The 14,681-nt window shown below is 39.3% G+C and overlaps 3 protein-coding genes across 18 annotated transcripts in view; 2 read left to right on the forward strand and 1 right to left on the reverse strand.

Annotated features, from left to right (window-relative positions):
* The window catches only part of LOC124141828, a 153,075-nt gene extending 148,001 nt beyond the window's left edge, over positions 1-5,074 (forward strand). For 14 of the 15 annotated variants that reach the window (XM_048389014.1, XM_048389016.1, XM_048389015.1 and 11 more), the window contains one exon: positions 653-5,074. In XM_048389014.1, the coding sequence (XP_048244971.1) occupies positions 653-817 (165 nt within the window). In that variant the 3' untranslated portion in view covers positions 818-5,074. The remainder of the gene's footprint in view (positions 1-652) is intronic. The other variant, XM_048389021.1, reaches the window with a different exon arrangement.
* Positions 5,075-8,458: 3,384 nt separating this feature from the next.
* Positions 8,459-11,190, reverse strand: LOC124141802 (DNA repair protein XRCC2-like). Its single transcript, XM_046509924.2, has 2 exons — positions 11,062-11,190; positions 8,459-9,950 (listed from the first exon to the last, which is right to left on the reverse strand). The coding sequence occupies exons 1-2, from the start codon at positions 11,107-11,109 to the stop codon at positions 9,099-9,101; spliced, it is 900 nt and encodes a 299-aa protein (XP_046365880.1). The 5' UTR covers positions 11,110-11,190; the 3' UTR covers positions 8,459-9,098.
* A 1,409-nt stretch (positions 11,191-12,599) lies between these two features.
* The window catches only part of LOC124141803 (E3 ubiquitin-protein ligase COP1-like), a 39,917-nt gene continuing 37,835 nt past the window's right edge, over positions 12,600-14,681 (forward strand). For both annotated transcript variants that reach the window (XM_046509925.2, XM_046509926.2), the window contains exon 1: positions 12,600-12,925. In XM_046509925.2, coding sequence (XP_046365881.1) covers positions 12,819-12,925 — 107 coding nt within the window. In that variant the 5' untranslated portion in view covers positions 12,600-12,818. The remainder of the gene's footprint in view (positions 12,926-14,681) is intronic.

Genomic DNA, 14,681 nt, shown 5'->3' on the forward strand with positions numbered 1-14,681 from the left:
TCAACAAATAGTTAAAAACATACATGTATGAACCAATGAATAATTTTATTTAGATATTTGGTGTATTCTCAATAACTGGATTGTTAACTTAGAATCTGGGGTCTGTAGAAACCACTGACTGTAGAGACGTATGCACTGTAAAAGAATCACTGGCCTGGTTACCGGATTTTTCTAGCTGAATGTGCCTCTACACAAGACAAGGACAGTCAAGGAGTGTACACGAACATTCAGCTTGAAAAATCCTGTATACCCGTATCTAACAATTTATCATTAGGTGTTCAAAAGTACAAGACTTATTTTTGGTGAAATATTTGCGAGCTGTCACTTGTGACCGCTATCAGACTTTCAGTATGGTAACTCTAAGTGCAAACAGCATCAGTTGTAATTGTCAGAATGTAACATTCAAAAGAACTGTGTGTATGAATCCAGTTTACAAGGTCACCTCTGAGCACATGGTCAGTACAGGAAGTTCAATGGGAGTGGTCTCCCCTTAGATAATACTGTCTTACAACTACTCCTAACTCATATAATAAACTATGAACTTCTACTGAAGTTCTACCTGTTACAAGTTGATACTTGGCATTACAAGACGGTGAGCATGGTGAGTGACCAGTCAGTTTGCTAGATTGTTTAATTTTGTCTGTTCTTCCAGCAGATGATCTGGACCAATGATCCAATCCTGGAGTTCTGCCTGGACACCAACACCCCCAAGCTTCCATCATACATGCGGAATAGGATGTCTAGCACCTCCTCAATCACCAGCAATAAGAGCAACGGTTCTGTCAAGTACCTCAGTCTCTCGCAGGGCAGTGATTAGCTTTACAGGTTCGGGAAGGGGAGACTCGGAACGGTTTCCTTCAAGTATCTCGGTCTCTGGCAGGGCAGTGATTAATCTTACAGGTCGGGAAGGGGCATGGTTCTGTCAAATATATGTATGTCAGCCTCTCACAGGACAGAGATGAGCTTGAAGGACATGGACTTGTCAGCTGAGCATTTATTTGTGCAAATGAAAGAGGCATAGTTTGAAATATTGGACTTTTCACCTATGAGAAATGCATGAATAAGTTTCTCTGAAGACCTTTGTGATTTGAATGTTGTAGGAGATGGCATGTTGTGAGACTTCATCCAAGAAAAGCCTGGCAGTGAAATTTTGTAAAATGCACTGATTGCGAAACAGACTTTCTGACTGATGTACTTATGGGTGAAATAACCCATTACCTGTGAAAATAATGGTATGGGAACTATAGTGCCAGGGGAGACTATTGAATGGAAATGGAGGTTCATTTGTGTATTTGTGTGACACATGACCCGCATCTTCTGACAGTCTGGCAAAGGAGACTCTTGTTTAGCCCAAGACTGTGTCACATCCTTACAAGAAGCCGAAGTGTGTTGCAATTCGGGACGAGGGCTTCCAGTTCACAAGGACTGGGAAGACCCATTTCTGTGATTCAAGGTTAAGGATTGACAACACATTTACAAAGCTGTTGGCACAAGGAGAAAAATGGCTGTGGACAATACATTTACTTCGGGATATGTATCAGTGATAGTTTGTGTGTGAGGAATATTGTACCAGTATGAACCTTGGTGATTGCAGTTTTGAATGAACAAAATCCTGTGTCATATTAGCAGAATGTATGCAAAGAATGACTTTGTGGAGATGGTCCTTGGCATTGGACAACGCAGTGTTGCCAAGTTGGAGATGATCTTTGGTATTGGACAACGCAGTGTTGCCATGTTGGAGATGGTCTTTGGTATTGGACAACGCAGTGTTGCCACGTTGGAGATGATCCTTGGCATTGGACAACGCAGTGTTGCCACGTTGGAGATGATCCTTGGTATTGGACAACATGGTGTTACCACAGGAGGTGGAGCTTCTGACCAATCACTGTCATGGATGATGAACATTTGTGTGTTGAATGGTCAACACATTAGTGATGTGTATTGACCCTGGGCTGGGTCAGACAGCGGGTTGTCTTGCTGTCTATCATCACAATGGCCATGAATCTCGAATATCTTGTGAACAAACTCTCGTCAAGGGAGACAATACTATGAAGTCTTGGTGTTTAAGTTTAACATTTGCACAAACATTAACATTTTCAAAACTGAGCTCTCTCAACAAATCAATGACTTTTTTTTTTGTTATAAATGCTTAAAACATGCTGGACATGTTAGATATTTTATGATTTTGTTAAGTTTTCAAATCTACCCATATAGGTATTAATGAAAAGTTTCTGTAATATTTATACTAAATTTGATTTGAATTTACTCTATTTCAAAGAATATGAAGTTTGAATTTGGAACATATCCCTTCTCTGTAAATACAAGTTTTTGCTACTCTGTGATAATGTTGTGATAATATTTTATGTACATTGAAAGGATATTTTTTCCAAATCTTCAGAGTATAGGATTTGATGGGACCAAAGTAATGTTGTTTCTGTGATGATCATTCCTTCAGAAATGCACAAAATGTAGACTGTTTTATATCACAGCAACATTATTGGAGAACAAGCGTTGATCATTTTGTTTCTTCAGGATCACATCAATTCACATGATCAGAAACGGGTATTGGTGTTTCATGTTATAAAACTGTATTAAACATTCATAATGATACAATTTACGATCATGTTTAATCTCTTCCGGTCTGAAATATATATTTTGGAATACATAGAAAACGCAACATTAAAATTCAGTTTGCGGTTCAAAAATCAGTAAATTTGAGAATTTCTAAGCTAATGCATTTAAATAATATCCTCACTATTATTTTGTGTAGGATAGCAATCCAATAGTTCAAGATGCTGGAACAGGTTAAATATGAGTCGATGTTGTGATTGAGCTGGTGTGTGAACACAGTGTACAAATAGATGTCAGTGACCTACAAAATGTTTTCAAATGATCACGTGAATATATTTTTTACAAATTGTGATCGTGTGAAATATGTACATATTGCAGCCATAATGTATATATAATGAACTTTGGTATACAACATACCATGTTGTGATCCTAGATATACAGGACTACACCATAACAACATTGTCATTACTTTGTACAACATTGTTACCATACTGTAAATATCGGAAACGACACTAATATATTTTACTTACATCATGTGATAGTGTATAGAGATTCTAACCAATGGCTGCACTTGTTCTGGGACATACGGCATGGAGAGCCAACTATAGCTGCTTACTTAAATTGTACCATCGTCAATACTTCACAGGTTTGAATACACTACGATCATCTGTCACTTGTGAAAACATACGATTTGTTTGATAGGCATTTCTTAGAAGTTGACTGAGGTCAAAGTAGACATAATTTATGGTTAACAACTTCTTTATTTTACTTTAATTGCAACGTTTTGGTATAAATCCTTTGTCAAGCTCTGGATCTATACCAATACGTCGCCATTACAGTAAAATAAAGTTGATATCCATAACTTGTGTCTGCTTTGTGTGAATACATACGACCAATGGGGGTTAGTAATAAGGCTGGTCTATTCTGAGGTATATGTATTCATGGGTGTTAGAGGAACAGTGTATACAAACCTGTTAAGTACTGACCATGCAACTGTGTATTCCATAAACCTTAATATATATCAACAGGAATGTTTCTAGTTTTATATTGTCAATGCTTCATCTGTCTCTGAATTCTACCAAATATTCTCCTGTTTGTGTTGGTTACGGATATGTTGCAATGGATATTGTCGTGCTACCAGTGTTCAATTGGGTGCTGGGGTCCTTCACGTTCGCTCCTCTTGTATACTACTCAAAAGAAGTTATGGCATGACAGATTAACTTTAGCAATATGTAAAAAAACAGGTGATCCCTAACTTTCTTTGAGTAGTATATTTGTATCTCGAGCGACCCTTAATCTTTAACTTTTAACATTAGGGTAAAGAGAAGGGGCCCTTGACGTTCCATGTAGTGATGAACACTGGTTATATACTACTCAACTTTTGATAAGGATACCGAGATTAGACACCGAGATCAGACCTAATGTAACAATTCTGAGTGACAATAATTTTGTCCATATGCGTACCTTCGTTGACATGAAACTTAAAACACGAGTTTTATGAAAATATGTGTGAAAATGTGTGTGACAAGCAGTCAGTATCATTCATTTCCCACACGGACTCAGAGACTTCCTATTGAATGTTGAGTAGCATAATATAGAACCCATCCATGGTTGAGGAATCTTCATGTAGAAAGAATAATTGCTAATCTGTAAGAATTAAATCTCGGATAAATCACCAGTTCCTTCCATTGGAATCTCAGTGAGGCCAGACCCAGCTTTTTCTTGTGTTGCAGACTTCCTATGTCAAAAGTTCAGGATGCAGGCTACAGACAGAATTGATCAAGGAGAACAGAAAAGAAAAGAGTTTCTGGTTACCATTTTGATTGTTATAGATACTACTCAAAAGAAGTTAAACACCTGATTTGTTCATATGACTGTAGTTAATCTGTCATGGCGGGTGGGTACAGCCATCCAAATGTGGTGTTCTTAACTTGTACTGAGTAGTATACAGGGATACTTAAAATCCTCGAAAACAGAATAAACGAGACACTTAAATAATCTGAAAAGTTGAAATATGGTTATTTTCAATCAAACATTTGTCATTTGAAAAACTGCAGGTTTATGCAAGAATAAGAAAAGAACATCTGTCTGGACAAAGAATATATTACTCAAGAGAAGTTAAGGCCAACTGCTTTCATATTACAGCAGTTAATTTGTCATGGCGTGACAGATGAACTATAGCAATATGAAAGAATCGGGTAGTCCTTAACCTCTTTTGAGTAGTATACATTTGTAAAACCATGTACCCTGTGTCATGTGATGGATGACTGGCACCACAGTGTACTGGGCATGAAGATCTCATTTTTCTTTTTATTTGAAGATTCCAAAACTTAGAGTTGTTTATCATTTCCCTGTTGTTATAATGTATGATATACATTTCCTGATATCGAGGCCACATCATTGCTGCTTGTCTTTCATTGTTACAATATGTCAAAGCATCTTTGTTCATCATCAGAATCATCCAGAGTCATCTAGTCACATGTAATAAACATACACAAACATACTCGGGCTTCTGTCCATTGTTGGTGAGTGAGTGTTTTTTTGGGGGGGGTTCCTAACACCAAACTCCACCTATATGACCCCAGTCTATAAATAATTGAGTTTGGACCAGACAATACAGTGATTGACATCATGAGCATCGATCTACACAATTGGGATGCAATGACATGCATCAACCCAGTCTGCGAGTCTGACCACCCGATCCCATTTATCGCCTCTTATGACAAGCATGGGTTGCTGAAGACCAATTCTAACCCAAACTTTTAGGGTTAAGTCCGGGGGTGAGGGGGTTTGTGTTAAAGCAGCACATAGCTACATGTATGTGACAGCTGCCTGTGACAATCCAGTGAGAGATATTGAGAGAAATGATCAAGGCTGATGGGGTATGAGTCTGACCACCTGATGTACCAAGTACAGATGTAAGTTGGAGACCAGTTCTAATCTGAAATCTCCACAGGGGGCTGGTTGGTTGGTTGGATGGTTGGTTGGTTGTTTAACGCCGCACTCAGCAATATTCCAGCTATATGACAGCAGTCTGCAAATAATCAAGTCTGGACCAGACAATCCAGTGATTAATATCATAAGCATCGATCCACACAATTGGGATACCATGACATGCATCAACCAAGTCAGCAAGCCTCACCACTCGATCCCGTTAGTCGCCTTTTACAACAAGCAGAGTCACCTTTTACGGCAAGCATTGGTTGCTGAAGACCTATTCTACCCCGGATCTTCGCGGGTCTTCTCCACAGGGGGGAGAGTGATGACTAAGTGAGAAAATGGGGGAAGGATGTTTGCTTGTTTGTTTGTTGTTTAACGCCGCACTCAGCAATATTCCAGCTATATGACGAACAGTCTGTAAATAATAGTCTGGACCAGACAATCCAGTGATTGACATCATGAGCACTGATCAACGCAATTGGGATACAATGATATGTAGCAACCAAGTCAGCGAACCTGACCACCCAAATCCTGTTAGTCGCCTCTTATGACAAACATGGGTTGCTGAAGACCTATTCTCTACCCGCACCCCCTCTGGACCCCCCTGGACCCTTCCTATGGATCTGCCTATGCAGCCATTATCCTCACTATGGCAAGTTCACCCTGATTATGTTTCTAGTATTGTATGCATGCTCATGGGTTTCACCAAAGCGGTAAACATCTAAGACATGCATCACTTCCGGCTTTCCTCTCACATCAAGCTGACACGCCGTGATATAACTGGAATACTGTTCAAAACAGCATTAAACCCAACTCACTCACTGGTAACAAGTGTTTAAAAGCCAACAACTAGATGACTAGCTGGAAGATGACACATGAAGCAAGTAGACCATGGCTAACCACCACCTCCCAGTACCCACGGAGATACCTTCACAGCCATGTCACAGTGGAAGAAGCACAAGTAAAATCACTGACACATGCTGATCATAACTTCCTGGGGAAATCATACTGGTGAGACCAGTTGACACATTCCACAACGCTAAACACATGAAAAGAGGAAAGAAATGTAATCTGAAGAGCACTATTTATCTTATTCCGCCAACTGCATTGGGCATGCCAGGAACCTATGATTGTGGGTTCGAATCCTGGTTCGCTCCGATTATGTTTCTAGGTTTGTCAGTACCATACCTGTGCTCGTGGGTTTCACCGAAGTGGTAAACGTCTGAGACCTGCATCACTTCAGGCTTTCCTCCCACATTTAGCTGACAAGCCGTGATATAACTGGAATACTGTTAAAAGCGGCGTTAAACCCATCTCACTCACTCACCCTGACCAGGATTTTTCATTACAAAATCTGTCAACTATGAATGGAGACAAGGGTCATCAGGAGATGACATATTCCCCCTGGTCTGGTGCAATTTGGAAATGGAGTTTGGCTACTATACCCCAATATCGGTTCATTGTAATTGGAGACCTTGAGTTCCGTGAAGAAAAAGATAATGCTGTTCAGGATTTTTCAATATCCCAGATCATCAAAAGGCACAAGTTCACCACTAGACTGATCTGTATAGCAAGTTTCATCAAGAAATATTCTACGGTTTTGGAGCTCTGCTCCATTGGAAGATGAAATAGGCCTGCATCATCACAAAGTCTGCCAGTATTTTACTGATCAAGGAATACAATTTTGTAAGGAGTCCCTTTTCCCAGGTTGATTGCACAACTTTTTATTTGGTTACAGAACTGTTTATTTGGTTACAAACTGAGTTTGAACAACCCAAAACAAAAAACAAAACAAAAAGACAGCCTGCCCACACTATATTTTCAAAAACATTTGCCTGAGAACCAATTTATTTTATTAAGCCTTACATACAGTAAAATATCACAGTTCATACCCGACTATGGTTAGTTGCTGAAATAGTCTATGCAGAACTCTAGACAATATGAGCCTGATAAATTTGATGTAAAATATGGACTGCACATCACTACCTGTCAAACCATAAGAGCATGAATGTAGAAAGAATTCTTCAATTAGAAGATCATTCATCATCCTCGACAACCCAGGTGATCATATATCCCGGCCTTCCTATCTATCGGAGTGAAATGAAGAAAATCGGAACTAATTACTGGCGAATTTGGTATAAGGCAGCATTATTTGATAAGAAGGTCATAAAACTGTGAACACAATGAAATATTAAAGGACATAAAGTCATCAGCAGAGGAACACATGCACAACTGCTAGCGGACCAGCGATACGATTGCAATAGAAACATGTCATTCACTTCCGTGAAAAAAATACCTCAGCCGAGCTATGACACCATTTCCGAAATTGCAACGAGAAGAAATGGCACATAAACAACAAACCAGGCTTTCTAATCAAGTAAACAAACAGATTTCAGACCTCTTTGTGAGAGACCATATCAAGGCTGTATAACAGTATACGGCGTCAGTCTTTGTCTCTAACATCAAGGAATTATCTCGGGTGTATTCAGTCAAATCATGGATTTTCTGTAAGATCCTTATATTCAGCTTGCTTGCTTGTTTGTTGCCACACTCAGCAATATTCCAGCCATATGACGACGGTCTGTAAATAATCGAGTCTGGACCAGACAAACCAGTGATTGACATCATGAGCATCTATCTACGCAATTGGGATACAATGACATGCATCAACCAAGTCAGCGAGCCTGACCACCCAACCATGTTACTCGCCTCTTACAACAAGCATTGTCGCCTGTTATGGCAAGCATGGGATGCTGAAGATGTATTCTCTATCCACGTCTTCACAGGGATTTCAATGCAATAAAGTCCAACCAAGTTATATATCCTTAATTCGAAATTTGAGAATTGTTACCAACATTTGCTGCAGAATTTTATTGCCCACTGAGGATGCAGAGAGAATCAAGATAAATCTCTGATCATGTTAAAAATAAACAAGAATAACACTTAATTAGGACAGATTTCATTTAATACATTCTTACAAATCAATATTATCACAGATCAGCAGTATGCCACTTTCAGCAATATTCCAGTAACATCATGGCGGCAGGATGCCAGAAATGGTCTTCACACATTGCAGCCATATGAAGAATTGAACTCGGGCCTTCTGTGTGACAAGCCAATGCTTTAACCACTAGACTACCCAACTGCCTGTCAATTTATGAATGATTTGTTTGTTTGATGTTTTCTTGTTTAACGCCACAATCAGCAATATCACGGTCCCCTCAAGGACATGGTGTTGACATCCCAAGGATCATAATCAGTGTTCAAAATAAGTGCTTGCCCATAGGCCTGTGGCAGGTAGATCTTGTGTTGGGCCCATAGTTTCAAATTTATATGTGTCCTTATGGCTTGAAGTAAAGTTACTTCAATAATCAATATATTTGTCATAATAAGCCGAATTTTTTTTTTAAATGGGGACCTGAATTTAGTCAGGTCCTGCAGTTTCTAAAGTCTATGGATCCTGATGGCAGCCTGGCAATTTGTTTTATTTCAAACACTGATCATAATCAAAATATATCTGCGGTTTTATCATTGCAAGTGAGTGAGTGACACTGCTTTGTACAGCTCTGCATTTACCGACACATCAGTCATTCAAACTGCAGTCCACTTTCAGAGATGGTAAAACATACTGAATGACCAGACATTTTCTGCCTTGATGTGAAAATGGACTTTCCCCCAGTCACATCTTTTTCCAACATCAACCATTTCCCAACAAATTTATTCCATACTTTCCCCAAATATTCTGAAAAGTTCGAGTTGTCACCCTTATGTTTCGATTCCCCAAAAGGAGATGCATTATCTCCCTTGTCAAAGTCTCTTAATTTAGCTTTGAACACAGCTGCTTTCGTAGCCATGACAACCAGATTATACTTCTTGGCAATTGTTTGAAGTATGTCCACAATTTTATTCATATTTTTTTCATGAGCTGATCCCCCGTCACCATGGTTACATCTGTCTATCCAATAGAAAGCTGAGATGCTGTCGATCATGATACCCGCAAAGTCCGAGTCGGCAGCAATATTTGTCTCCAAGCTGTGAAGTGTACACAGCAGTTGATGACTGCTATTGCATCGAACAAGATACAGCCTCTTCAAGCATTTTGTAATAAATACTTCAATCTCATCACTGGATGGTTTTGTTTCATCCACTTCTGTATTTACAATGTCTGTGATTTTTTTTTCGAGCAAGATAACTAATCGCAAGATCGAGAATTTGTAATCTGTGTCGATGAATATGACCTTGGTTCCCAGTCCGCCAAGGTCAAATGTCAGCCACTCTGGAGGCAGAATACACTTGGCGATACAATGAAGGAGAACTTCGGACTTCCCTGTTCCTTCTGCCCCAAACAGTTCCACCACCTCGCCTGGAGAGAGTCCATTGGGAAATAATTTGGGTTCTACCTTCTCTAAACTTGGCCGGGACCCGAGTCGAGCAAGGAGCTGAAAAATGGGCAAAGGACTCATTATTTTGAACAAAACTGCAATGATATCATGTTGAAGGTTTATCATACCCCTGTTATAAGCCGAGAATAAATTCATCTTGTTAGCTTTCTCTCGACATGAGTGAGGGAGTGGTGTGTGCTTGTACTAGTCCAGACTAATGTTGGTTTTATAGTGCGAGCTCACTCAGATACCATGCTACAGCTTAACAAGTATATACATAGAGTTCCATGCCAAATTAAGAGACTTAAAACCACAAACATTGACACTGGAGAAAATGTATCCAATTTCAAAACCAGTGGCTAACAGTGTGAACAGAATCCACAACAGGGTCCCGATCCAGAGGGATATAGCACTTAGATGATTGTAACTCCCATACTTTAACATGGTCTTACTGTCGTCGTAGTGCAATAAAGATAACTTTCTGGAATGGGGCCATGTGTAGATGTGATTTCTACAAGAGTGTTGGTGTATTGTCATCTGGACCACCAACACTGGACACATAATAAATAACCAAAAATTTTATTTTCATAAACTTTGCATTGAACAAAAATAAATCCATGTTAAATTCAATCATATAAAGTTACCTAGGGAAAACAACTTTTCTGCAGCACTTCTCAGGACAGTTAGGCTGATGATATAGTGAAACGGAAACAATTCTGCACACTTAACCTGTCAATCAAATTTCAAATATAACACTCAATTTAAATATTTGTAAAAATTTGCTCATTCCACATCGTATTTAAGTATTACATGTACACATAATTTTTTAAAACTTGTAGCTAGAGGATACGATTTTTACAAATTTGGAGGCAGGGGTTACGACCTACAGTCCAGACGGATGTTTTTCCATATTCTCTATGTAAACCTATATGTCAATCCTAATTAAATTAATACAGTGCAGTTATTTAAATAGACTACACGGAAGAAGCAAAATATGATGACAGCAAACGGAAACATTGTACCAGACATAAAATAGGCTAATACAAATATGATAGGCAAGTCAACAGCTGGCCAAGAATGCAAATTTCCCTAGGGCAGGATAACGGTAAAAAGGAAGACATTTGAAACAACTCGTTCGTCATACTATTGAAAGCCTTGACATATATACCTGAGCCCCACTTTCCGATTTTGACATACTTTTCTGTCTCGCCCACATGTCAAGTCACGAATGGTATGCACATAACCATTGAGATGGGCGGCTGCACCCTCAAAACTGCACTCAAATGTCCCTCCTTTACCATGATACTACTTTCCCTACGACCTCTCACATACCAAAACTAGCAACTGCGCCTGTTGTGGAGAACTATGAAAATATGTCTGATGTCTTTAGTTGATACAGTTTACCATCTTTGTTCACCTGTTTGAATACTATGAGAAAGATTGGGAAGATTGTGGAAAAGGTTAATCTTAAAAATGAGTTTTTGAAAAAGTTATTTCGTGAATAATAATCATTTCAGACTTGACCTTGTCGACGCATGTAACCATTGTATGTTGCAGTATGAAGTTGTTTATTATTGTGTACTGATTGCATTGAGGAACACGGGGAGAGAGAGAGAGAGAGAGAGAGAGAGAGAGAGAGAGAGAGAGAGAGAGAGAGAGAGAGAGAGCACAGAAGTGGGTTTCATACATTTTACTCTTGTAGGGAATCGAACCCGGGTGTTCGGCGTGAAGGATGAACTACGCTTTAACCACACTAGGCTACCCCACTGTCCCTACTTTTTATTTTAAATCAACCAAGTGATTAATTTCTTCAATTAACAAGTACCCTTATTCCATGTAATCCCCCTAGCGGTTCTAATGTTTCGACTTGCGCGGATAATTCAATCAAACCGTAACAACATTTTCTTAGGATGTAATAATAATGATGATGAGGATGATTTATTTATTTATTTATTTATTTATTTATTTATTTATTTATTTATTTATTTATTTATTTATTTATTTTACATTAGAGCATATACAGTGTGAGACAATTTTAATAAACAATATATATGTCCTTTACACAAGTCGCAACCGCATTGCTTTCTAAGTAAATGTATCTAAGTTTTAAACAGTGGGTTCATCACAAAACGTACAACTTTATGGATAACAACTTCTGATTTGTTGCACATGGCGACTTTTCGGTGTATATTAATCTGCTTATCACAGCAGATCTTGCATATATACCTCCCTTCACTTGTAGTCACTCTAGCTTGATAACGGTGTAAAAATCTACATCGAAACGTCGCTTAAATGCAATAAATCAGAAGTTGTTATCCATAAAGTTGTGCGTTTTGTTATTTACTCTGCAACTTCTAGAATGATAATCAAACAGTTAGTAGACACATCATTTGAAGCCCTCAAAACATGAAACTTATATAATGTAGGGTAGAAACACAATTTATGTTATTTACATCTCAAATGGTGATAGCGGGTACGAATTAGGACATTTCTGGCTTTCAACAGACAGTCTGACGCCCTGATAACATGAATGAGAGAAATCGTGACACGATAACAAGTAAACGTGAAACATACGAAATAACAATTTCAGTTCACCATGTGTAATTTGTTCAACAGAGATTGTTTCATTTCAGCACAATAACGATTAATCGTTGGGGGAATAGTTTTTTACCTGCCTGTCAGAAGCGCATGCGTTTCAGACTGGGAAATGCAATTTTAGCTGGAGTAAACAGACAGTTTCCGGTCAACTTTGTCTTAGATTTACTAAACTTGTTGGGTATTTGCACCCTCAAAGCTGCGTGCATTTACTAGCTTTCTGTTATTTGATTTTGTTGACACCAACAGAATGGTGACACAGATTGACTTTATTTTGTTTGCCGAGCAAGGCTGGATGTGTTGCTCCTGACTTGAGACTCCTAATCGACAATGGCAGGCAGAACGCAACAACCGCCCCGCCGGAGAAAACGAGTGCAAACTCCTGTTTTCAGTAGTATAGTTGGCTCATATGAAGACAAAGACAACGATTTTGTCTGGTAAGACTTTATCCTATCTGATTTGCATGGAATGTCCTGCATAGGAATTCTGTACAACTTTCTTCCCCCCCCACCCCCCTCGGTCACTTTCTACACCTGTGTTCAGAAAGAACCCCTAAGTTTGTTTGTTTCTTTATTGTTTGACGCCACACTCAGCAATATTCCAGCTATATGATGGTGGTCTGTAAATAATCGAGTCTGGACCAGACGATCCAGTGATTGACATCATGAGCATCGATCCACGCAATTGGGATGCAATGACATGCATCAACCAAGTCAGCGAGCCTGACCACCCGATCATGTCAGTCGCCTCTTACCATGCTTACGTCAAGAATTGCTTGCTGAAGACCTATTCTACCCTGTATCTTCACGGGTCAGAGAACCCCTATGGCAGGGAATGTATGACAATAATGGCTTACCGTTATAAAACTTCTTCATGGAATTCATTGCTAAGAAGAATGCATTTTGTTTTCTGTGCATGAGCTGTTTTCTGCTTGGATTAATGCATTTAACTTAACACCTTACGCCATTTGTGCACAAGCTCCTGCCTTAGTAACGGTTTTAAGTTTATCATATGTCATTTTTGCCAAATCGTCTAAGGTGCCGCGATTCGCTGTGCAGAGTTGCGTCCCTTGGGCATGCCAGAAACCTATGTTTGTGGGCTTGAATCCCAGTTCGTCCCGATTATGTTTCTAGGTTTGTCAGCACCATACCCGTGCTTGTTGGTTTCACTGAACATGCTGAAGTGGTAAATGTCAGACCTGCATCACTTCGGGCTTTCCTCCCACATTAAGCTGACACGCCGTGATATAACTGGAATGCTGTTTAAAGCGGCATTAAACCCAACTCACTCACTCACTCAGTCACTCATGTCATTTTCAGCCACCTCGCAAATAAAATGGTGTTTCTTCAAATTTGGCCCGAGGGATGTCACTGTTGAGGTTATGGGACGCCATTATGGAACTTCTGTTTTTCGATGTTGATGCCCAATTTCGTTCTTTATGAATTACTTTGATATTTAGTTTCATGGTATCAAACATACAAATGCTAATAGAGGGCCTACCTGTTGCATGTTTAGAATTCAGCACCACAAAATTTACAAACACGTCACGATACCATATGCAATACCCTATGATATACATGATATAAAAATTTGTGAAATTTTGTTGTAAGATATAAGCAGTGCAGTGGTCTAAGGGGGTTCTAACTCCTTCTCATGCATTTTAAAGCACTGGAGACGAAGCGTGCCAATAGATGCACTGGTCAGGGTATCCATGTTTATTCCACCCAAGGTACTTGCACTCGCTATGTTTGCTAAGTAACGATTCAAAAGCTGACACATCGTGGCATCATTACTGTAATAGCCATGCCTTTGCTGTCCTTGTTGCTCACTATGATCCACCTTACCTTTAAAATGCCTTCCCCGAAAGTTTTCTGTCATAAGATCATCAAACAAATGATTATTTACCCTGTCATTCATCATGTTCATGCATATTTGTAAACACGACTGACATCTGGAACCGTTTTCATTCTCTCTCCCCCTCCCCTTATCAGCTCATTCCTTACCACTCAGTGTCTTGTAGATTATGGAATGGTACGAGAGTGTTACAACTAATGTGGTCAGGCTCACTGACTTGGTTGATGCATGTCATTGTATCTCCCTATCCCAAATGCGTAGACTGATGCACCTGATGTCAATCACTGGATTGTCTGGTCCAGACTCGATTATTTACAGACCACCGTCATGTAGCTGGAA

Source organism: Haliotis rufescens, unplaced genomic scaffold (genome assembly GCF_023055435.1).
Source record: "Haliotis rufescens isolate VD_foot unplaced genomic scaffold, xgHalRufe1.0.p SCAF_8, whole genome shotgun sequence".
NCBI classification, from domain to species: domain Eukaryota; kingdom Metazoa; phylum Mollusca; class Gastropoda; order Lepetellida; family Haliotidae; genus Haliotis; species Haliotis rufescens.